Consider the following 22,761-nt stretch of genomic DNA (forward strand, 5'->3'; position numbering starts at 1 on the left):
GAGGATGGGCCGGGGCTGCTGGCGACAGGTCCAGGCCTTTCCCCACCCTCACCTCGGCCCTGGCCCTGGCCTCACCCACACTGGGAACCGGGAGCACGGCTTTCTGTGCCAGTCCTGCCCTGCCCCAGGCACTGGGGGCCGGCTGTTCCCTTCACCCCCTCACTGCAAACCGGTCTGTCCAGCCGTCCACCAGGGAGGGGGAGCTCCCACCCCACTTCAGACACCCCAAGAAAGCCAGGATCCAGGTCCAAGGGGAGACGGGACCATTTACTCACGGGAAGGGGAGGGAAAAGGCCAAAGTCAACACAGCATGGGCAGGGGTACAGGGGCTGTCCAGAGGACACTCCGCGCTCAGGCCTTGCTGGCTGCCTCAGGGTGCTTCTGCCGCAGGTGTTTGTCCAGGGTGGCGCGCAGGCCGAAGGGCACACAGCAGAAGGGGCACTCAAAGCGGGCGCTGCCAGGCCCTAACCCGTGCATGCGGCGGTGGCGATTGAGCTTGCTGCTCTGGGCGCAGGCGTAGGGACACTGGTCGCAGGCGTAGGGCCGCTCACCGGTGTGTGAGCGCCGGTGCACGGTCAGGTTGCTACTGTTGGTGAAGTGCTTTCCGCAGAACTCACAGCTGCCCCCGGGCCCACGGCTCTTGCCCACCGACGACTTGGGCATTTTGCCGGGTGATGGTTTGGGACTCTTGGCAGGCTTAGTTCTCTCTTCCTCGGGGACAGGTGCCCAGATTCCCCCCCCAGGGCCTGCCTGAGCCCCGTTGCCTGGAGCCCCTGGTTCCTGGATGCCCGCAGTGGCAGCAGCCCCGGCCCCCTCACCCCTGCTGCATAGGAGGGTGCTGGTGGCTGGGGCAGCGGCGTGGGCAGCCGGCTCCGGTGGGGCAGCGGAGGCCTGGGCCTCGCAGGGGGGGCTTGAGGGCAGCGGCTGCCGGTGGGTTTTCTTATGACGGTTGAGCTTGCTGCTCTGAGCGCAGGCATAGGAGCACTGGTCGCAGGCGTAGGGCCGCTCGCCGGTGTGTGAGCGCATGTGCACCTTGAGATTGCTGAAAGAGCTGAGGGTCTTCTTGCACACAGGGCAGGTAGGGCTCCCCCGGGAGCCCTTGACCTCCGCTGATGGCCCTGCTACGGCTGACACAGCCACGGCCACCTCAGCCAGGCCCAGCAGCGGGGCTTCGGGCGCCTCTGACTCCGTCTGGTAGATGGACAGTCCGTGATCCCACTGGGCATGGCGTAGCAGCTTCCAGGCACCCGTGAACTGCCGGCCGCAGCGCAGGCAGCTCAGGAGCTTGAGCTCCTTATTTTCTGCAGAGAGAAGGGAAAGGGGCAGGGGTCAAGACCATGCATTGGACAGGAAGCCAGGTGAGAAGCTGGAGAGACTCTTGCTGGTGTCAGGGGGAGTGACTCAGTTAAAGAAGTGTCAGATGAGGGTGGGGCAGAGGGCAGGGCCTTGCTGTCCCCAGCCTCAGTCCCCTTACATTTTCTAGAAGGGAAGGGGTGGGCTGGGATTTCAATCTAGAGACTGGGAGGTGGCTGAGTGGAGGTCCCCCACCCTAACATGGGTCTAAAAAGATGGCTCCGGCCTGTTAACTGGGTGCCAGGCCCCCGTGCAAGGTGTGTGACCTTGGTAGCCCCACCTGGAAGAAGAGGACCAAGGTCGAACTGGGCCAGAAGGCTTGGCTGCTGCTCAGCACATGTCCGCCCGCCCATGGGTGCCATCCGTTGGCCACCTCCCTGACTTTCCTAAGGCAGTCTCAGGTGGGCTGGCCACCCACCCTAGCTCCTTGGGGTAGGGGGGTTGCTATGACAGCAAATAGGGGACAGCAGAGTTTGGGCCGGAATAATGTCACTGCTGAAGCCACCCAAGTGTCCACAGTAGTCCCAGGCCAGGCCTGGGGGAATATTCAGTGTTGCTTGAGTCCATCCCAGCCCCTCCCCAGACAGGCCACCTCCCTGCTGAGCCTCCCAAGTTCAGCCAATCAGCCCCTCCCTTCACCCACCACGCCGTGGCCCCTCCCTGACTGAATCAAGTCCCAGAAATGGGGGCCATTAGTCTCCTGGCCAGCGCTGATCAGCCGCTACTCCAGGCCGTGAGGTTCAGGCACCTGGGGTTCTGGGCCTTAATTCCCTCCAGGTGTCCTGCACCCAGGACCCTGGCTCTGAGCAGGGGCTTTCCAGCACCCAAGGGCTGGGAGATTCCGCAAGGCCAGAGCCAGAATTCTGTTTCCCCGACTCCCATCACCTGTCCCCAGCAGTCCTAGCAGCCACGCGGGAAGGAGATGGCGGTCCCCCTCTCAGCTGGCCTCCCCCTCTCCCCCAGGGCCACTGCTGTCCCTAGAGGTCTCCCCTACAGCCACTCTGGTCCAGCCACCTGGCCAGTTATTTCTGGCCAAGGGGAAGGAGAAGTGAAACCAGATTGGGGGTGTGTGTGTGTGGCAAATCCCCAGGCCAATTTTCTGGGGCTGGCCACACCCTGTGGGCGGCCCTCTGGGCCTGCCCAGCCCTCGTCTCCCCCCACCCCACTACAACTCCCCAGCTCTAGGACTTCGGGCAGGCCCTGGCCACGCCTAGGCTGAACCCGGTGGGGAGCCCGAAAGGGGAAGTGAGGCTCCTTGCCCTGCCTGTCCAGCTCAGCCCCCGCCTCACGGGGAGCCCAGCCCTTGAACCTGAGGGGGGTGGCGCAGACTACAGCCAGCATTTACTCACCTGATCTCAGGTAGGGGTCGGGGCTGCTAAGGAGCGAACAACCCAGTTTCTTGTGGTCCATGAAGGCAGTGATGGCTTCCAGCGGAAAGTTCTGCAGGCAGCGGCCGCAGGTCAATAGATCCGGGTGTTTCTGGGGCCAGGGCTGGCGGTCTGTAAGGGAGGAAGCGGGTGGTGGTGAGCGCAGGGTGGGGCCAGGATGGGGGCTGGGGGTTCCGAGGGAGGGGAAACCCGAAGGTCAGAAGGGTGGGGGGGGAGCTCAGGAGGGGCAGTATGGAGGGGAGGGGGTCCCATTTGAGCAGTGGGAGGTAGGAGCCCCGAGGTGGGGGTGGTGGAGTGCTCACCCGGAAGGCTTACGGTCAGTGGCGACCACATTGCCCAAGGGTTCTGGGTTCTGAGGTCTTGCAGGGCCGCCCTGGCGTCCACGGGGCTCCGGGGCGAGTGGCGAGGTTCGGCTCCGAAGTGCTCCGGCGTGGACATTTCCTTCAGGAGGAAGGGCTCCAGCGCTTCGGGCTGGAGCGGCCGCGTTTCGGGTTCGGTCTTCACATCGATGACCAGCTCCGACGTCTCCAGCTCCGACGTCTCCATCTCGTCGTCTGGGCTGGCGGCGGGCGCGGGGTCGAAGCGGCGGGGCGTGCTGCCCGCCTTGCGGCGGGACATGAGGCACGGGGCCGGCCGGGCAGGCGTGCCTGGCGGGCGGAGGACGTGCGCGAGCGGAGGCGGCGGCGAAGGCACTGGGCAGGCAGCGCGCGTCCTAACCGTGGCGCTCAGGTGAGTGACTGCGGCGACCCGCCGCGGACTCCTCTTACACGTGCTGGCCAGGCCCGTGGCTCCGCCTCCAAGGGCGGGACCTGGGCGAGGGACGGGGCGGCCCCGCTGGGGCCCCGCCGACCGCCCAGTGCAATCTCGGCGCTGCTGGCTAGCTATGGACCTAATCACCTAATCACACTCAGTTCACGGCGCAGGGGCGGTGCCTGATCCCGTCGGAAGGCTGCGGCCAGTGAGCTTAATCTGGTCCCGCGGCGTCCCTTCCCCTGGAGGGGACAGAAGCTGGAGAGATAGGATCAAGGGGAACACCAGGATCGCTCTCCAAGTGTCTTGGATTGATTGATTGATTGCTATTCACTTTTTCTGAGACACAGCTCTCCCATCCACTGCTCCATTCCACAAATGCCCCTACCACCCACCCCTGCAGGTCCAGGCTGAAGCCAGGAGCCAGGGCAGGCGCTCCATCCGGAGCTCTGCACCGCGAGAAATTGAGTCTTCCCACCTGCTGCCTCCCAAGGTTTACAGCAGCAGGAAGCTGGCATTACAAGCAGAGCTGGGGCCAGAACTCAGAAAGGTCTTTGGTTTAGCTGACACTGGGGCCTGGTGGGGAGGGGGCATTGAGCAGAGGGGTTGTTGTGAGTCATACACCTCATAGGAAATGGGATTAAAAAGTAAGCTTGTTTTGGTGCAAAATAAAAAACCCTTCATGTTTGCAATCTGTAATCCTTGCATCATCATAGGTATCCTCTGTTTCTGCACCTGGAATTGCTTTAAAACCCCAAAGATATTGGGGGGCCGGGTGGGGGCAGGGAACGCCATCGGGTGAAGCTGCCCCACGCAGCACTTGGCCGCATTGGGAACCCGGCTGCTCCACGCCTCTTAATGGGCCTGGGAGGGCAGCCGAGGATGGCCCCAGTTCTTGGGCCCGGCACCTGGCTCCCGCCCGGCCCAGCCACCGCCCTTTGGGCCATTTGGGGAGTGACCCAGCAGATGCAAGATCTTTATCTCTCCCTCACTCCAATCCCTGATTGAGAAATACACTGACCTGCGCAGGCCCCCTTGAGCTTGCCTCTGAGCAGTCCTCAGAGCCCCTCTACCCACACCCTATGCTTTTCTTTTTTCCCAGTTTGTTGACTGTCCCCTTCCTGTCTGCCAGGCAACCCCCCTGCCGTCAGGGCCAGTGTCCCACTGCAGTCCTCAGCTCAGCTCAGAGCGAATTCCAAATTCCCTGAGTCCTTCACATTGTTATTCAGCTCTGGCTCAATTGTCCTCCTCGGGGCCAGAGCCCAGGACCTCCCTGTCCTCCTATCTCAAGTGGCCCCACCCTGACCAAAGCCTTGCAAATTACACCCACTGACCTCCAGGTGTCCCTCTTGGCTGCCACCTGCCTCAGGGGTTCTGAAATTAGAACTTTGAGGAGTCAGTCCCCTGCTTCCTCTGAGCTCCCCAAGGAGAGACAAAGAGCTTCCATCCTCTGGTTCATTCCCCAGATGGTTGCAACAGCCAGAGCTGAGCTGATCTGTAACCAGGAGCCGGGAGCTTCCCCCTGGTCTCCCCCTTGAGTATGGGTGCAGGGTCCCAAAGCTTTGGGACGTCCTGTACTGCTTTCCTGGGCCACAGGCGGGGAGCTGGATGGGAAGTGGAGCAGACAGACTATGAGCCTGCACCCATATGCAAGCCAGCGCGTGCTTGCAAGGTGAAGGTTTAGGCATTGAGCCATCGCACCTGCCCTAAGCTTTTTTTTTTTTTTTTTCCCTTAATATCACTTTTGTGAAACTGCATGAAACCCCTTCCAAACCCTACTCCATTTTCCTTCTGGGTCTTGGAATCGGGCAGGCAGGGTTAAACGACCAAGCAGTTTATTGAACTCCTATTGTGTGCGCCTCACTGGCCCTGGGGGCCTGGCGCTTGGGGAGCTGGTGCGGAGCAGTGCCCAAGCACAGGTGCCCAGTCCCATGCGGGGGTCCCCGGTGTGACCCTCTTGTCAGGGGCCCAGAGGACCCATCATGGCCAACCCCCCCCCATGCATCCCAGCGCCCAGCTTTCTTCCTGCCCTGTGGCCATTGCGAGTTTCCCTCACGGGGTCGGGGATAGGTAGCCAGAGCGCCAAGCTGGGACCAAGGTGTCCCCCTCGCTGCGCCTGCTTTTCCTCCTGCGTAGAACATGGACACCTCCGAGGCCTGCAGCTTGCAGGGGGCTGGCTGGCGAGGGAGGGCAAAGCCGCAGGCGGAGCAAGAACCTGGGCACGCCGGGCTCCCAGGAAGCCGCCCCGCGACCACGTGGGGCCAGCGGCGCGGGCGGAACTCAGGCTCCGCCGCTCGCTGCTCACCCGGGCCTTTGCCACGGGGACGCCGGAAGTGCGGGCGCCGGCAGCTGCGGACCGCGGTGAGTAGCGCGGGAGGTACTCGGGGCGTGCGGAGGAGCAGGTGCCCCGAGCCGCGGTGTCCCCAGCAGGGGTGTCCGGGGCCGCAGTGTCCCCAGCCGTGATGTCCGGAGCCCCGATAGGCCGGAGGCGGCGGGAAGAGGCCGGCGGGTGCTGCGCTGCAGGGAGCAGACGCGAACCTCGGTGGCGGTTCCCGCCTTTCCTCCGAGCTGAGGGGAGCTCCGGGAAGCGGAGGAAAGAGGACGCCCGGGGGCGGGGGGGTGGTGGTGGCCGGGAGGACACTGTCAGAAAAGTTGAGATTTGCCTCAGGGACCGAGGGCTTCCCTCCACCCCCCTGCCCCAGCCGTTGACCCAGGTGATGGGCTTGGGACTCCGGCGATTTGAGGTTTCCAGTTAAGGGTGTGGACGTGTTTTTTGTTTTTTGTTTTTTTTTTCCTCCTTTCTTTCTCCTGAAGTCTTCAAGGCAGACCACCGCCTATTGGAAGCTGAGAGGAAAAAGGACACCAAGGGGATGGGGGTGGAGAATATATGATCCTTTTCCCCCGGACACACCCTAGTGACCCTTCTCAGGCCTGACCTGATGAGTTTGCCCAGGGCGGGCACCTGCAGATGCTCCCCAGGGTGGGACTAGGGCGTGGGCGCCGGGCAGTGGGGGTCTGCTTCCCCCTGGCCAGATCTCCCTGCCAACACGGGACCTCCCTTACTTTTGTTTTTTTTCCCAGCGCTCCCCACCCCCATCCCCCTAAGACCCTGGGTACTAGGGTGTAGCCAAGGCCAGAGGAAGAAGGCCCTGGGGACTGCTGACCCTTGAGTAGCTTGGAATGAGGTGGTCACATAAACTTCAAAATATAAATGTGCTGTAATCCCCGAAAGCCTCATCTCCTCTATCAGACGGTGAAACCTTGCAGTCCCCCTTGGCTAATTTTCCTCTCCAAGCTAGCCCTTGTGGCAAAGGCTGACTTTATTTTTTTTTTAAACATGTATTTATTTTATTGGAAAGAGAGAAGGACATACAGAAAGATCTTCCATCTGCTGGTTCACTCCCCACGTGGCTGTAACGGCCAAAGCTGAGCTGATCTGAAGCCAAAAGCTTCTTCCGGGTCTCCTATGCAGGTGCAGGGTCCCAAGGCCTTGGACCATCCTTGACTGCTTTCCCAGGCCACAAGCAGGGAGCTGGATGGGAAGTGGAGCGGCCAGACCACCAACCGATGTGTGCATATATGTATATTTTATTATTATTATTCATTTTAGTTTGGATCCCATAGAGATGTCAGTTCACAAGGCCCTCTGACAGCCAGCGAGGGGAGCAGGTCGCGGGATGAAAGTGGAGGCAGTGAGCCCCGTGGACAGGTGGTTATAGGTGGTTATCGCGCCGGGCTCTTGAATAAATATATCTTTAAAAGAAAAAAGAAGTTGGGGCCCAGTGCGGTGGCCTAGCGGCTAAAGTCCTCGTCTTGAATGCGCCAGGATCCCATATGGGCTCTGGTTCATATCCTGACTGTTCCACTTCCCATCCAACTCCCTGCTTGTGGCCTGAGAAAACAGTCGAGGATGCCCCCAAAGCCTTGGAACCCTGCACCTGGTTGGGAGACCTGGAAGAATTTCCTGGCTCCTGGCCTCAGATTGGCTCAGTACTGGCAGTTGCGGTCACTTGGGGAGTGAATCATCGGACGGAAGATCTTCCTCTCTATCGCTCCTCTCAGTATATCTGACTTTCCAATAAAAATAAAATAAATATTAAAAAAAGAAAGAAAGAAAAAAGAAGTTAGGTTCAGCATTGTGGCATTGCAGAAGCCTGTCCCTGCAAAGCTGGCATCCCATATGGGCACTGGTTTGAGACCGGCCTGTTCCACTTCCTGTCCTATCCAGCTCCTGGCTACGGTGCTAGGGCCCTTGCACCCACAGGGGAGACCCGGATGAAGCTCTGAGCTCCCGGTCTAGCTCTGGCCATGGCAGCCATCTGGGGAGTGAATCTCCCTCCTCCCCTGGATCTCCCATCTCTTCCTCCTCTTTGAAACTCTACCTTTCAAATAAAAGAAGAATATAAAAGCCTTTTTTAAAAAAGGTGAAGAAAGATATAGAGACAGATTCACTCTGCAAATACCACAAAAACCAAGGCTGGGTCTGGGCAGGTGGGAGTCGGGAAGTCCGTCGGTGTCCATATGTGGGTGGCAGGGCCCAACCCTTGAGCCGTCACCTTCTGCCTCCCAGGATGTATTGTCAGGGAGCTGGCCAGGAGCCAGAGCTTGGCCCTCCTGTGTGTGATGCATGTTGAAGTAGATTGGGTGGCCACAGGGGTGGGCTATCTTGAAAAATAACTTTTGATGTTGTTTACATAGTTGATAAGGTGGATGCCCATATTGACCACTGATTAGGGTAGAGAGGGTCGAGGCATGGGGGAGGTGGGTGGGACAAATGCTTCCAATTTTCGTTTTCTTCCCTTTTCTGCCCCATGGGGGGATAGAAAAGAGAGGCTGCTCCCAGCTGCCAGACTACATCAGTGCCCGGGGGTGGGAGATGTCTACCTGATGTCGTGTTCGAAAAGCCGACGTGGACAAGAATATTCTGAGGGTATTGTCTGAGTGATCTTGATAGTTCTGAGACATTGTTGGTTGAGAAAATCCTTCCAATGTCCACTGGCTGACAGAGTCACGCCAGTGCGTCCACTCTTCCAGACATTTGCTGCCAAAGCTTGGCCAGAAGAGCTGTCTAACCCGTTCTGCTCTCTATCTTCTGACATGGCATTCGGTTTCCTCTGTGGGCACAAATGAACTAAATGTCATGTCCCCCTTATGCACCTGGGCCTGCTGTCCACTGCACAAACATCAGCAGTGGAGGCCACCCGGTCCTGATATGTGCATTCCAAGGTTGGACCACAAATGCTATGATCCTCCCTGTGGCCGGAGCCTTGAGTCAGTGGTCCTGTTGGGGAGTTCATGAGGAAACCTCATCTGGGATGACCCCAGACTTGACTTACTTGTGCCAGCAATACAGAGTTCGGTTCAGTCTGTCACCCGCATCAATCTGCACACATGCTGGTAAATGTAATTGCCTGGTTAGTTCCCTCCTCAGCTCCATGTGCTATATGCAGACCTGCAGGTACTAGGGCCCAGCCCAACCCAGCCTGTCACATTCCTGGCCTTTGTGCACACCAATGGGAACTACACCCTAGTTAGGGGCAACCCCCAGTAACTCCACCAGGCCCACCCCCAGCCCTAGTTCCTACGCATGTCAGTATGCACAGCAGACTAGTCTGGTCCTTGCCACCTCCCAGTTGGACTTCCGTATACATCTGTGGGTGTTGCAGCCCAGCTCAGCTCATCCACCACATGAATGTCCACACGTATTGCACCCTGTCCCAGCGCTTACCGGTCAATGCTACTGCAAAGCCTGGCCAGTCAGCACTTACCCTGGTTCTTGCATGCACCAGTGAGTGCAGTGGCCTGGGTTAGTCCGGCCCTCCCCCAAACCCAGCTCGCTGCAGGCCAACAATTATCACAGCTCTGCCCATCCTGATGTGCCCCAAGTCTCAGCTCTTACCAGTGGGAGCAGTGACCCACTGCTGCCCCCCATCCAGGTTCACTCCTGGGAAGTCTTGTGCTAGGGGCAGCCTGGCCAGCCCCTAGTCCCAGCCCTAATATGAAGTGTTGGATGTTGCGTCCCAACCCGGCCTGCCTGCACTTGGTCCTGACTCTCACACCTGTCAGTGGGTGTTGCAGATTGGTCCAGTCCAACTGACCCACACGCCAATAGGCATGTAGCCTAGCCTGGTCTTGACTGCTCCCAGCCTGGGCCGTATCTTAACAGGCGAGTTATGGTGTGGGTTTAACCCGCTATGGTACAGTGCCTGCTGCTCGGTTGGTGTCTTAGCCTCTGTGCCAAGTGTACAAACTTTTTTTTTTTAAGATTTATTATATTTGTATTGGAAAGTCAGATTTCCAGAGAGAAGGAGAGACAGAAAGATCTTCCTTCTGATCGTTCACTCCCCCAAAAGCCACAATGAGCTGAGCCAATCTGAGGCCAGGAGCCAGGAGCTTCTTCCAGGTCTCCCATGTGGGTGCAGGGTCCCAAGGCTTTGGGCCGTCCTCAACTGCTTTCCCAGGCCACAGGCAGAGAGATGGATGGGAAGTGGAACAGCTGGGATATGAACCAGCACCTATATGAGATTCCAGTGGGCAAGGCAATAACTTTAGCCACTAGGCTGCTGCACTGGGACCCCAAACCTATTTTGAAGACTCAGATACATGGTACAGAATGAGAAGATGGGTAGGTAGAAGTCACGTGCCCCGTCTTTTCCAGTCCCCCAGTGAGCAATACTCAGAAACTGTTGTGGCTGTTGTCATGGATACCATCCAGCCACCCCCTTGACCAGTTCCTGCCCCAGCCCTTTTATCAACTGTTTTGATTTCTTTTTCCAGTCTCAGAGCTGAAGAATTCTGCAATATTCAGGCTTTAATTTTGTGCCTCTCCCCATGCATTTTTTGGGTAAGATTTATTTATATATTTGAGGGCCCAGCACAGTGGCCTAACAGCTAGTCCTCGCCCTGAATGTATCAGGATCCCATATGGGCGCCGGTTCTAATCCCAGCAGCTCTACTTCCCATCCAGCTCCCTGCTTGTGGCCTGGGAAAGCAGTCGAGGACGGCCTAAAACTTTGGGACTCTGCACCCACATGGGAGACCCGGAAGAGGTTCCTGGCTCCTGGCTTCAGATCGGTGCAGCACCGGCCATTGCAGCCGCTTGGGGAGTGAATCATTGGACGGAAGATCTTCCTCTCTGTCTCTCCTCCTCTATGTATATCTGACTTTCCGATAAAAATAAATAAATAAATAAAAAGATCTATTTATATATTTGAAAGGCAGAATCATAGACAGAAGGAGACAGCTTCTGTTCTCTGATTGAGGGCTGAGGAAGGCTGAAGGCAGAGCTCCGAGCTTCTTCCGGGTCTCTCACGAGGGTTCAGGAGCCCAAGGACTCGAGGCCATCTTCTGCTTTCCCAGATGCATTAGCAGGAACTGGAAGGAGAACAGCCAGGCCGGAACTGGGGCCTTATGGGATGGTGGCAGTGCACACAGAGGCTTGGCTTACCACACCACCGGGGCAGCCCCAAAACCGTCTTTCTAACCGAAGTCCCATGGCCAGGCTGGCCTCGGGGCTTCGCCCAGTCCTTACAGCAGGAACAGCATGCACCTGCTCTGTGCCACAGGGCGTTCCAGGCCCTGGAGAGAGAGCAGCAGGAAAGCAAGGTGGCCATGTTGGGCCTCGGAAAGGCAGGGTCAGGGAGCGGCCCAAGAAGGGACCACCAGGGAGAAAGCTGCCCTGGACCTGGCACCGTGAGGGCTCCATGGACATTCCAGGTCTGTGGTCTGTGGTCCTGTGCGGAGGAGGGCTAAGCTGGACGGGACGGTGTCTCCTGTCCCACCCTTCCTCTCAGGCTCTGGCTTTGTTCCTGCGGAAAGCCCCCCAGGCTGTGTTTTCCCATGGCCTTCCGTCTGCCCCTCGGGGCACAAATGCCTAAGAAGTGTGTCCTTTCTGGAGATGGTGCTTTGGTCATGGGATTAGGGACTGTCCAGCAGGTGTCTGCCTGGAGAGTGAGCACCAGCGCCCCCTTTGGGAGGGTCAGGGCTTTAACCAACCCCATCATACTTCCACCCACAGATTCCTGCCTGCCTGGGGCCTGGGCTAGCTCTGGCATTCCTGTCACCTGAGTTCCTTGGCATTCTATGGTAAGGAGGCCCCTTTTCTCCTCCATTCATGCATTCCTTCGTGTATAATTGGTGGGCTCTGGGTTTCTATTTTTTCTTTTCTTTTTTTGAAAGATGAAAGAGTTAAGAGACAGGAGAGAGATCTTCCACTTGCTGGTTCACTCTCCAAATGGCTGCAACAGACCAAAGCTAGGAGCCAGGAACTCCTTCCAAGGTCTTCCACATGGAGGCAGGGCCCTAAGCAGTTGGGCCATCCTTCACTGCTTTCCCAGTTGCATTAGCTGGGAACTGGATTGGAAGCTAAGCAGCCAAGATTCTGACGTGGGATGTTGGCGCGCCAGGCCACAGCACCGCCCCTGAGCCCTGTCTAATCCAGGGAATTGTAATATCAGCTCATCATTATGTCCAGGTTGACATTCCAGATGGGCACAGTGGCTCCCCTGCAAGCAGGCAGCTCAGGTTGGGTGGAAGGCAAGGTCTCCTGGTGGCCCACCTGGGCTGTGTGTGAGAGGAGACGGGGGTTGTTCATCCCAGAACTGTTGCCCAGAGCTGGGGATAAAGCCCTCGTGGGGAGCAGGCATTCGTCACCGTGATCAGGGGGTTGGGGCTGGTACTGTGGGGCCGTGGGTTAACCTGCTGCCTGCAACAGCTGCTTCCCATTTGCACACCAGCCCAACTGTGGCCATCTAGGGAGTGAACCAGCAGGCGAGAGTTCTGTCTGTCAGATGAGTAAAACACACACAAAGATGCTGTCTTGGACACTGCCACCCACATGGGAGGGAATTCCGCTTTCCAGGCTTCTGGGGGAGTGACCCAGCAAATGGAGCTCCCTAGCTTGCTCCATCTCAGGCGTGTTCGCTGTCTTTCAAATAAATTAATTGGGAAAAAAAAATGAGCAGACAAAAGCCTGGCGCTCACACTCTTGTGTGTGGGTGACATTTGTTTTCCAGCCAAAGTCACTGGGGAGAATGGTGGGAGGATGACACAGAGCAGGTTGACACAGTCCAGACGGTGCCTGACAGCCCCCTTCCCAGCCCCCACAGCCTCCTCCCTCCCCATGTAATGGTTTCCCTGTTCTTCCCCCCAACAGCCAGGAGCATGCAGAGCCCAGCCCCCTTGCCTGTGCCGGTGCCCGTCCTGCGCCTGCCCCGAGGGCCTGATGGCTTCAGCCGGGGCTTCGCCCCCGGTGGCCGGCGGGCTCCCCTGAAGCCAGGCGGGACCGCCTCCTCCTGCTCCCCGGCCCAGGAGTCTCTGGAATCCCAGGAACAGCGGGCCCGAGCCGCCCTGCGGGAGCGCTACCTCCGCAGCCTGCTGGCCATGGCGGGTCGCCCGGTGAGCTTCACGCTGCACGAGGGCGTGCGCGTGGCCGCCCACTTCGGAGCCAGCGACCTGGACGTGGCCAACTTCTACGTGTCGCAGCTGCAGACGCCCATCGGGGTGCAGGCAGACGCGCTGCTGCGCTGCAGTGACATCATCTCCTACACCTTCAAGTGCTGAGGGCGCCCCGTGTTCCTACGCGTGGAGCGGTGTCGGGGCGCTTGGAGATTCTGGATTCTGAAAGCTTCCAGGGTTGAGGCAGTGACACCCTGTAGACCCGCTGAAAGCAGCGACCTCCCTCACAGAACTCCGAACTGGACAGCGGCAGGCAGCTGGGCACCGCCGCCTGGACCGGCACTGGCCCGGCGCACTGCGGGGTCCTGGCCCTCCCCACCTGGGGAAGGGAGTGGGATTCCGAGGGTGGTTGTGGTCGGGTGCCTGTCCAGGGGAGCTGAATAAAGGCGTGGAATTGCCCACCGGGTCTGCGTGGTCCAGAAGATGAGAATTTGATTTCTTTTGGGGGTGGGTGGGCAGCAGGTGTGGCCCGCCCCGCCCCCCACTGGCCGGCGGCTGGGAGGACAGTGGCCACCACCTCTGGGCCCAGGTGGCCCTAACTGCATGGGCACCCCAGCACCAGAAGAGGCCGAGAATTCCTGGGTAGGGTGAAGCCTCACCCCACTTTTTCGCTTTCACCCCAGTAGGTGGCCTTACCACCCGAGTCCCGTAGCCTCCTTTCACAGACCTTTTTAAATAAAGATCTGTATATCTGACAGGCAGGTTGACAGGCAGCTCTCCCATCCACTGGGTCCCTCAAAATGCCACAGCAGCCAGGACTGACCCAGGAGCCTGGACCACCACCGTCTGCCTCTCCCACGGGGGTGGCAAGAAGATTCTGCCCCCTTTGCAGCTCGTTCCTTGAGTGCGTCTGCACAGAAGGTGGCGCCGCGGGAGCCTGGAGGCAGGTGATTGTTGAATGGAGCCAGTCCTTCCATTCACAAGCCCATCGCTGGCCAGTCCCGGGGCCTCTTTCTCGAATTGCCTTGGCAACGACGTGGCTCGTCCCTCCCCCCCCCCCCCCAGGTCCCTGTCCCCCCGTTGGCGGATGGCGGCCGGTGCGCTGAGCGAGAACCAAGCCGGGTGACGGTGCGTGTGTGAATGGCTTAGGGCACGAGCCACCGGGGACGTCGGCCATCGGGGGACCGGCCAGGCACGACGACGACCCCGCTGCGCGCCTGCGCGCTGCTCCGGGAGACGGCGTCCACTGCCCGCCCCTCCCGGCCCGCGCTGCAGTTCCGGCTCTGCAGATTCGCCGCTCCCACGTCTCCCGTCCCCCGTGCCTCCTTCTGGCCTTTTGTCCTCCGTCTCTACCCGGGCTTTTCACGTCGCCCACGAGTCCATCTTCCTCTTGCAGTCGCGCTTCGAGCCGTTTCCGGACTTTTCTGACGCGGCGGCGGCGGCAGGTTGTGAGCGAAAGTGCGAGTGCGAACGCGCCGACGCGCCTGGGGGTTGGGGAGGGAGGTGGAGGTGGAGGCGGCTTCCCGACGACAACGACGACGACAACGACGACGACGACCACGGGAGCGGACGGAGGCGGCGCCTGAGGCGGCGCTGGAGCCCATGCCCCGGGACGGCGCGATGTCCCCGGGGCCCCCGTGAGGCGGCGGCCATGGAGCTCCCGCCGCAGGAGGCGCCGCCAGGCCCGGGCGGGGACGGCGACGCCGGGGAGGCCGCTGCCCACCAGCCTGGGGGCTCTGGCAGTTCCGCATCGCCCCCCGCCGACGGGCGCCTCAAGGCTGCGGCCAAGCGCGTCACCTTCCCGTCCGACGAGGATATCGTGTCCGGCGCGGTGGAGCCCAAGGACCCCTGGAGACACGGTAGTGGTGGGGGGCGCGGGGAGAGAGGGGGGTGCTGGGAGAGGGGAAGCCTGAGATTGTACTCAAGGGTGCCGGTTTGCACGGAAGCCAGAGATGGGGGATCTTTGTATCCCCCCTCTTCCCCTGACACACACGCCACTTCTCCCTGCCCAGGGGCTGTGAACTGAGGGCGTGGGCAGGGGGTCGGTCTGTAGGGCAGTTGGTGTGTGGGATTGGGAGGGCGGCTGCCTTGGAGTTCCTTGTATTCCCCCTTCAGGAGAGAGCTCAGTGGGATAGAGCGAGGTGCAGCTGCGGCCTGGGCTGGTGGGTGCCTTGACTGCAAGGAGGAGGCTGTAGGGGCGAGATGCCAAGTCCCTGGCTCGGGCCGAGGTGGTCCGAGACCACGGAAGGACGGCCCCCTGGGACCCCCAGGCCTGGCTCTGCCACGGGAGTAGGGGCACGCGATGGAGACAGGAGTTGGAGTTGCTGGTCACCACGAGAGGAAGGCAGCAGGTACAGGTGTGGGGCAGCGGGCAGGTCCCCGGGCGACGGCCCCTGTTGGAACAGCGAAGGGGCAGCTGAAGTGGGTGTGTTGGAGCTGAGTCCTGCCAGGGTGGAGCCGGCGGAGATGGGGGCGTCTACCTGCCGCGGTTCTGCAGAAGTTGGTTTGCTGCTCCACTCTCCCGAAAGGGACAGGCACCTTTTGGGTCGCTGTGGGCATGGAGGCCCTGGTGTGGTGTTGTTGGACAGGTTGAAGCCTGATCACTGGGTGCTGGACACGCAGGGAGCCCCTCCATAAGCCCCTGAGTCACAGAGATGGTGACTAATGTAGGACTTGGTCTTGGGTTCTGGCCCCAGGAGCGGGAGGCCAGTTCTGGTGGGGGGGGCGCTGGGGCTGAGGCAGGGAAGGGTCTGAGTGGGCTGTAGCTGGGTATAGGTCCAGATCAGGGAGCTGGGGGTGGGACGGAGGTACGGCCTGGGGAGGCAGGTAAGGACCATGGTCTGGGAGTGGCTACTCCAGTCAAACCCAGGGCCGCTTAGTGAGCACAAGCTGCCTGCCTGACCCCACTGGGCCCATCCACAAAGTGAGAGGCCAGTCCCCACGGCACCTGCTGGGCCAGAGGAGCCTCGGACCAGGTGGGCCCCCACCGAGGCAAGGCTTTGGTGTAAGGGTGCTGTTTGTCCTTTTAGGGGCTGATCCCGAGAAGTGTGCTCGTGGGGTGTGGTAGGGTCTGGCCATGGCTGCTGGGGCTGAGTTGGTGGTCCGTGCGTGGGCTGGGCGGAAGGCGTCTGCTCTGCCTGTCAGAAGGTCTGAGGAGGAGGTGCAGTTTCCCCTTGGAGCCTCCTGCTTGTTCCCCCTGCAAACAGGGGCGCTGATGCCATCCGGGGGGCTGGTTGTGAGGGCTGGGCGAGTTTGTCCTTGTGGGTTCCTGACGCATCAACAGCAGCTGTTCCCCGAGCAGATCTGTGCTCGTGTTTTGCTTTTTCGTGGGCCGCTTTGGAGAGGCAGTGAGGCTGAGCGGTGGGAGGGAGCACCGCAGAAGGAGGGGGCCGCCGAATGGCCTGCGCTGGGTGAGGGGTACGGGTGGTGCTGCTAAGGAGGTGTGGAGGGGGTCGTAGGCCTGGGCAGAGGTGCTGGTGGACTGGACTGTGAGCTCGGGCCCTGGCCGAGGAGAGGCTGCAGGAGTTGGGCCTGAAGCCAATCTCTTTGGACGCTGGGATTTGGGGGGGCAGAAACAACAAAGGGCCTGGGACCATCCAGAAGCATGTGCTAGCCTCTGTGCCCAGGGAAGCCTGGGGCTGTGCAAGGCGGAGGGCGGCCAGCGTGTAGGAGAGTGCGGGGTCATAACAGACACAGCTGCCAAAGGCCCTAGCCACCAGGAGGCCTGAGTCTTGGGAAGGCACTGCCTGGAGGAGGGGTTGGTGAGCTTGGAACAGGGGTGGGAGGTGTATTGGAGCTGGCCTCGTGGCCAGGGGAGGGCAGTGGAGGGGTGCAGCAGAGGCCAGTGGGTGACGGGAGCCTGTGAGCCCAAAGTGGAAGGGATTCCACCATGTAGAGGTGGCTTGGTCCATGGGGACCCCACTGCGAAGTGCAGCATAAGTGTGGGGCCTGATGCAATGGAACCCTCAGCTGTGAGGGGGGAGGGGGCCTGCCAGGGGTACCCTAGGGGTGGCCCCTCCCTAAGCCCTGTGTGTTCCCACCCAGCAAGGGTCCCTGCCTCATGCTCTCTGCCCCGCCGCCCACCTGAGGGTTCAGGGAGCCAGGTGTGGGAAGTGAAGGAGGCAGGGTGGAAACCCCTTGTGGAAGCAGGGGCGGTGGCAGACCCCAGGGTCCCAGCCAGCTCTGCTCGGGGCCTAGGCTGCACTTGCCCCGGGCGCCCTTTCAGACCAAGCTGTGTGAGCCAGCGAGAGCTGGGCTAGACTCCGAAGGCACGGTGGGCACTGAACTCTGTGTGAGAGGAACTTGTGATCCAGGCACATGACAGCCGCCCCAGTCTGCGGAGAGGCCTGCTCTGCCCTCCTGTCCTGACACCGGCCCAGTCCCTGCTCCCAGACTGCGGGAGGTCGTGGGGTGTCTGCAGGGAAAGGGGCCCCAACAGGCCCCTCTGGGGGCCCCTTGGGTGTCTGGGGTGGGGGATGGTGGGAGCCGTGACCCAGTGCTCTGAGCCAGAGATGCCCCGGGCTGGAAAGGCACACTGTTTGTTCTTGGTGACACTGGTGGCACCAAGCTCACACTTTGTCCTTGGAACTGGTCTGACAGGTAGCGCTCTCTGGGGAGAGCAGGAGGAGATTGGCTCTTTGTGACAGTGGGGGTGTGGGAGGAGGGGAGAGGGCCCGGGGGAGCCGCCGGACACAGCTATCCAAGTTTCCGTCCAGACCCAGCTTCACCTGCTGCTGCTGGGCTTGGCAGCTGGACTCGGCCCCCGAGTGGCTGTGTGACTTCACGCTCCGCATCTGACTGTCGGTGACCATGGACAACTTGCCCAACCTCTCTGAGCTGGGGCCACTAGCAGGACAGGCAAGGTGCAGCTGCCCCCTGTCATGCCTCCATTTCCATGGCATGCGTTCCGCCCCCTGTGTCGCTGGGAGTGAGCGTCAGGCCCGTGGTGCGGGAGGGCAAGTGCCTGCTCTCCGCCGTGCCCTGTGCTCCAGCCACACTCCTGGTCCCTGCATACCCTGCTTGTTCAGCTCTTGACTTGTGGTTGCCACTGCACAGGCAGAGTGTGAGCCCCCTCTGTGGCCCCAGTCTGGCGGGTAGGAGGGCTTGGAACTGTGGGTGATGTAAGGAGACATTAGGGGTTCCTCCATCCAATGCCCCAAAGTGGTATTCATGGGAGAACGTGTGGGGCAGTGGACTGGTCTGCGCTCCTCCATAGTCAACAATGATGGACTTTAGCACCCATCCAGGCCCCCAGGAAGAGCAGGTGCAGCTGGCAGGCGGGTGGCAGTCATAGAGCCAGACAAGGTGTGTGTGTGTGTGTGTGTCCGGGGAACTGGCCTGGCTCTCCCAAGCCTTACAGGCTCTGACTCTGAGAGGTTTCAGGGCCATGGCGCCCCAAGCCCCAGCTGGGTGCTGGGAGCAAAACTAGGAGTCATGTTTTCCCCCAAGTCCACCAGACCTGGCTGTCCTGTGCCAGGGCCCACTCCTCAGCCCTGCTGGTTGGTCGTTGCCTAGTCTCAGCGTCTGCCTTTGAGGCCTCTGACCTTACGGATGAACTCTGCGGCTCCACAGTGGAGCGTGGCCGTGCCTGAGGACACAGGCTGGGTGAGCTCCCTGCCCTCTGGGTGCCCTGCAGGCAGGTGGGTGCTGGTCACCTCAATTTGTACATGAGGAAGTGGAGGTACAGAGAGGGAAAATAGCTGGCTTGAGGCTGCACAGCTGCTAAGTGGCCATCCTGGGATTCAAAGCCAGGCCTTCTGGCGGGGGCAGGTTGCCTCATTGGGCCAGTGAGTCCACGCCCCATGATGATACCAGCTGTAGCCTTACGGGGTTGGGGGAGTGAGAAGCGGGCACCATGAAGGGCCAGCCCTGCACGTGCTGAGGAGGGTCTGCTGGTGTCGAGCATCTCCCAGGGGCTGTGGGGCCCCTGTGCCTGCAGCTGAAGCTTCGGGCACGTGTTCCTTCTCCTGGGCCGTAGGAGTGACCTGTGACCCCATAACTGGGTGTTAGGGGTCAGAGCAGACCTAGGCCCAGTTCCTGCCTGGTGAGGGTCCGGGGGGAGCAAGGGAGCTGCAGTCGGCTGATCGCAGGTTCTGATTAGGAGGGTTCGTGGTGTGTCTGGACAGGGCAGAGGTAGCATCTCGGATAAATCTCAGGGGCTGGTCGAGTGACGGGCAGAGGGAGGGGGCACTGAAGGCTGCCGCCCTGGAGAGCACGCCTGGAACCGCCAAGGAATGGGGGCATACCGGGCGCACAGGAGGTGGTGCTGGGGGCGTGTCAGTAGGCAGCCTCAGAAGGTTTCGGGGTTTGTAAAAGAGCTCTGGGGGTGGAGCTCCGGCACTGTTTGCCCGGCACTGTTTCTTTGATACATACACCACCCCATCCCTGCTGCCCCTCCCCCCCCCCCAGGATCTGGTAAAGCCTGTTTCTATAGGACCACTGAGGCAACAGTTTTCCTCCGTCCTCTTTCTCCCTGGACCTGTGAACCCCGTCCCCTTCCGCTCCCAGGGCTTTCGCCTCCCAAGATCCCCGTGTCTTGGGGCATGGAGTGGGGTGTCAGAGGAAGCTGTGGGCTGTCCCAGCTCTTGGGATCCCCCCAAGTGTGACCACTTGAAACGACCTCATCTCCACAGACGCCAGAAAGCCTAGAGGCAGTCTCACCTCCAACAGGGCACCTCATGCAAATATCGAGAGATGCTAGAAGAACCCAGAAAGTCCCAGATTCTAGACCCCATCAGGCCCAAGGGTTCCCTCATGGACTCCCTCCCCTGTCTGTGCTGATGGTGTGAGCCCAGCTCAGGAGGCCCTGGGCTGGCCACTTGGTGTCCCCGTTTGTTTGGGTTGGTCACGTTGACCCAGGCTTGTGAGCAGCTGGAACCGAGCAGCTTGCGTCGGTGGTGACACTGATTGTGGCTGCAAGCCTGGCTTCCCCCTCAGGAGGTGGTGTGACACTCCCACCTGCTAGGGTGGCATGGAAACAGGCAAGCTGGCTCCGGCCCCGGTGGTCAGGAACATCTGCCCAGCTGTGATTTCTCTGCCTCCACACTTGGGCAAGCCCTTCTGCCCCCGTGCCAGGCTCTGCCGATCCCAAAGCTGGTGAGGACACCCTTTGAAAGCTTTGGCTTCTCAAGGAGGAACAGGGAACCAGGTCTCAGACCCCTGCAGCCAGGAGCAGAGCCTGAAACCAGCACTGGCCTCGGGGCTGCTCCCAGGAGCCCACTGTGGCACCCTCAGAGGTGGGGGTGGGGATGGGAGGCAGCCATGGTCCGTGCTGGGGTGGGCTTGGGAGATCCCCTCTATGGCTGGGGCTGGTGTTCAGCTCAGTGTAGGGGGAACACTAAGGGGTTCCCTGATCCTAGCATGGGTCTTGGAGGCCCCTGCCAGGGCAGTTAGAGCCCTGGCGTGTAGCTCTTGCTTCTCTGCGCAGACAACACTCCCAGGGCAGGGCCTGTGCACTGGTGACTCCCCGCAGACTCTCCCCGTGGCCGAGTTGGTGGTAGATGGATGCAGCAGGCACTCAAAGGCTTACCCCGCTCTCCTTCCTCCAAGCAGCTGGCCTGGAGCCGTTGACTGAGGGTGGAGGTGGGGCCTGGCAATGTTCATGGAGCTCAGGTGACCTGCCTGTGCCGCCCTTCTCCCAGCTCTGGCCAGCTGGCATTGAGCTGGGAATGTCCTCCCTGCTGGGTGGGCGGCCCCTCCTGCCAGCAGCGCTTGCTGCCTGCTGGGGTGTGGCTCGTGCAGCACCCTCGCACCACCCCTCTTCACCATCCCTCCTCTCCTCCCCTCCTCTCCACCCCTCCTCGCCACCGCCTCAGAGTCTCAGCCGGCTGCAAGGGTCACGCCCCAGGGAGCAGGTAGCCCTGTCCCTGGACACAGCAGTTCCCCACTACATCCGCTCAGCAAGTCCCCGGAGCTCCTCCCCTCCCCCAGCCTGGCTCCCTGCTGGGCTGCACTTAGTGTGTGAGGGTCCTGTTATCTCCTAGGTGTCCCTCCACCCTGCCCCTGGCTCTGCTGGATGCCCTGTGTGCCCCGTGCCAGGCCTTTGTGCTTCTCCTGCTGTGGCTCTTGTATGCACCCAGCTGCCTGCAGCCTAGCCTGCCACAGAGGCGCCAGGGGAACGCGTGACCCCAACCCTAACTCTTCTACGTCACAGCTTGAATGTTCCTTTCTTAGGGGTCTTTTTTTTTCTCCTTCAATATTTATTTATTCGCTGGAAAGGCAGATTTGCAGGAGAGAGAAAAAGATCTTCCATCCGTTGGTTCACAGTGGCTGGAGCTGGCTGGTCTGCAGCCAGGAGCCAGGAGCTTCTGGGTCTCCGTGTGGGTGCAGGTCTCTTAGGAGTCTCTTTAAGTTAACCCCCATCATCCAAAATCTCGATTTCTGACTGTGTTTGTTTCCCCTTGAGACATGTCTTTTCCTTATGGTTTGTGATCTTTACTTGTGTGATTTGTTTGTCTTCCTGGCAGTTGGTCCTTAAAGGGCAGAATCGGCTGGCTGGGTTGGTCCTTAAAGGGCAGGGATCGGCTGGCTGGGTTGGTCCTTAAAGGGCAGGGATCGACTGGCTGGGTTTATTCATTGTTGCCTGCCCAGGCCAGGGTATTTGACAAAGTAAGCATGAACAGGGGTAGGTGTTGTAACCCAGTGAGTTAAGCTGCTGCCTGCGATGCTGCATCCCATCTAGGCACTGAGTCCTGTCCCAGCTCTGCTTGGGCTTCTGATCTGGCTCCCTGGGCTGCTGCTGGCACAGTGGGTAAAGCTGTCTCCTGCAAAGCCAGCATCAGGTATGAGAGCTGGTTCAGGTCCCAGCTGCTCCACCTCCAATCCAGCTCGCTACTGATGGCCTGGGAAAAGCAGCAGGAGATGTCTCAGGTGCTCGGGGCCCTGCTGCCTACATGGGAGACCCAGAGGAAGCTCTGGGGTGTGGTTTGACCCAGGTCTCTTTTTTCTCCTATCTCTCTGTAACTGCCTTTCAAATAAAGAAATCTTTTTTTGTTTTTAGCATTAATATTTTGAAAGAGCTACAGAAACTATGGGAGAAACAGCTCGTCATCTGGGGTGCTGGTGTCACGGGCGGCAGCTTTCTTTGCAGTGCCACCGGCCTCAGTAAATCAGTCTTTTTTTTTTTTTAAAGATTTATTTATTTTATTACAAAGTCAGATATACAGAGAGGAGGAGAGACAGAGAGGAAGATCTTCCGTCTGATGATTCACTCCCCAAGTGAGCCGCAACAGCCGGTGCTGTGCCAATCTGAAGCTGGGAACCAGGAACCTCTTCCGGGTCTCCCATGCGGGTGCAGGGTCCCAAAGCATTGGGGCCGTCCTCGACTGCTTTCCCAGGCCACAAGCAGGGAGCTGGATGGGAAGTGGAGCTGCCGGGATTAGAACCGGCACCCATATGGGATCCCGGGGCACGTTCAAGGCGAGGACTTGAGCCGCTAGGCCATGCCGCCGGGCCTCAGTAAATCAGTCTTAAACAGAGGAGCAGCGGGGGCCCGCGCTGTGCTGTGGTGAGCTGAGCTGCTTCTGCAGTGTCAGCATTCCGTGGCCGTGCTGATTGAATCCTGGCTGCTCCGTTTTTTATCTTGTTTCCTGCTAACGTGTCCAGAAAGGCAGATAATTATGGCCCATCCTTGGGTGTCTGTCAACCACGTGGGAGACCTGGATGGAGCTCTGGCTCCTGACTCCACCCTGGCCCAGCTTGGGCTCTTGTGGCCGTTTGAGGAGTGACTTGGAGGATGAAAAGTCTCTCATTCTCTCACTCTGTCTTTCAGGTAAATCAATACACCTTTAGAAAATAGCAAGTATGTGCTTCGCTTCCGGGACAGACCTCAGGAGGGTTGGCGATGTTGCCTGAGTGAGCTTCCCCCTGCGGGGGG

At 60.0% G+C, this 22,761-nt stretch overlaps 3 protein-coding genes across 6 annotated transcripts in view; 2 read left to right on the forward strand and 1 right to left on the reverse strand.

Annotated features, from left to right (window-relative positions):
* Positions 1 to 246: 246 nt before the first annotated feature.
* ZNF296 (zinc finger protein 296) lies at positions 247 to 3,730 on the reverse strand. Its single transcript, XM_004597952.2, has 3 exons — positions 3,044 to 3,730; positions 2,703 to 2,852; positions 247 to 1,301 (listed from the first exon to the last, which is right to left on the reverse strand). The coding sequence occupies exons 1-3, from the start codon at positions 3,357 to 3,359 to the stop codon at positions 352 to 354; spliced, it is 1,416 nt and encodes a 471-aa protein (XP_004598009.2). The 5' UTR covers positions 3,360 to 3,730; the 3' UTR covers positions 247 to 351.
* Positions 3,731 to 5,691: 1,961 nt separating this feature from the next.
* GEMIN7 (gem nuclear organelle associated protein 7) lies at positions 5,692 to 15,254 on the forward strand. Of its 3 annotated transcripts, XM_004598036.2 has the most exons (4): positions 5,693 to 5,852; positions 11,509 to 11,576; positions 12,646 to 13,063; positions 15,239 to 15,254. In XM_004598036.2, the coding sequence occupies exon 3, from the start codon at positions 12,654 to 12,656 to the stop codon at positions 13,050 to 13,052; it is 399 nt and encodes a 132-aa protein (XP_004598093.2). In that variant the 5' UTR covers positions 5,693 to 5,852; positions 11,509 to 11,576; positions 12,646 to 12,653; the 3' UTR covers positions 13,053 to 13,063; positions 15,239 to 15,254. The 3 variants fall into 3 exon arrangements, with proteins under 3 accessions (XP_058530699.1, XP_004598093.2, XP_058530700.1); XM_058674716.1 differs by lacking the exon at positions 15,239 to 15,254 and having other exon boundaries at positions 5,692 to 5,852; positions 12,646 to 13,361; XM_058674717.1 differs by lacking the exons at positions 5,693 to 5,852; positions 15,239 to 15,254 and adding an exon at positions 6,164 to 6,240 and having other exon boundaries at positions 11,506 to 11,576; positions 12,646 to 13,361.
* Positions 14,180 to 22,761, forward strand: part of PPP1R37 (protein phosphatase 1 regulatory subunit 37) — a 32,018-nt gene continuing 23,436 nt past the window's right edge. For both annotated transcript variants that reach the window (XM_058674708.1, XM_004597951.3), the window contains exon 1: positions 14,180 to 14,746. In XM_058674708.1, coding sequence (XP_058530691.1) covers positions 14,539 to 14,746 — 208 coding nt within the window. In that variant the 5' untranslated portion in view covers positions 14,180 to 14,538. The remainder of the gene's footprint in view (positions 14,747 to 22,761) is intronic.

The sequence above is a fragment of the Ochotona princeps genome, chromosome 16 (genome assembly GCF_030435755.1).
Source record: "Ochotona princeps isolate mOchPri1 chromosome 16, mOchPri1.hap1, whole genome shotgun sequence".
In the NCBI taxonomy this organism is placed as follows: Eukaryota; Metazoa; Chordata; class Mammalia; order Lagomorpha; family Ochotonidae; genus Ochotona; species Ochotona princeps.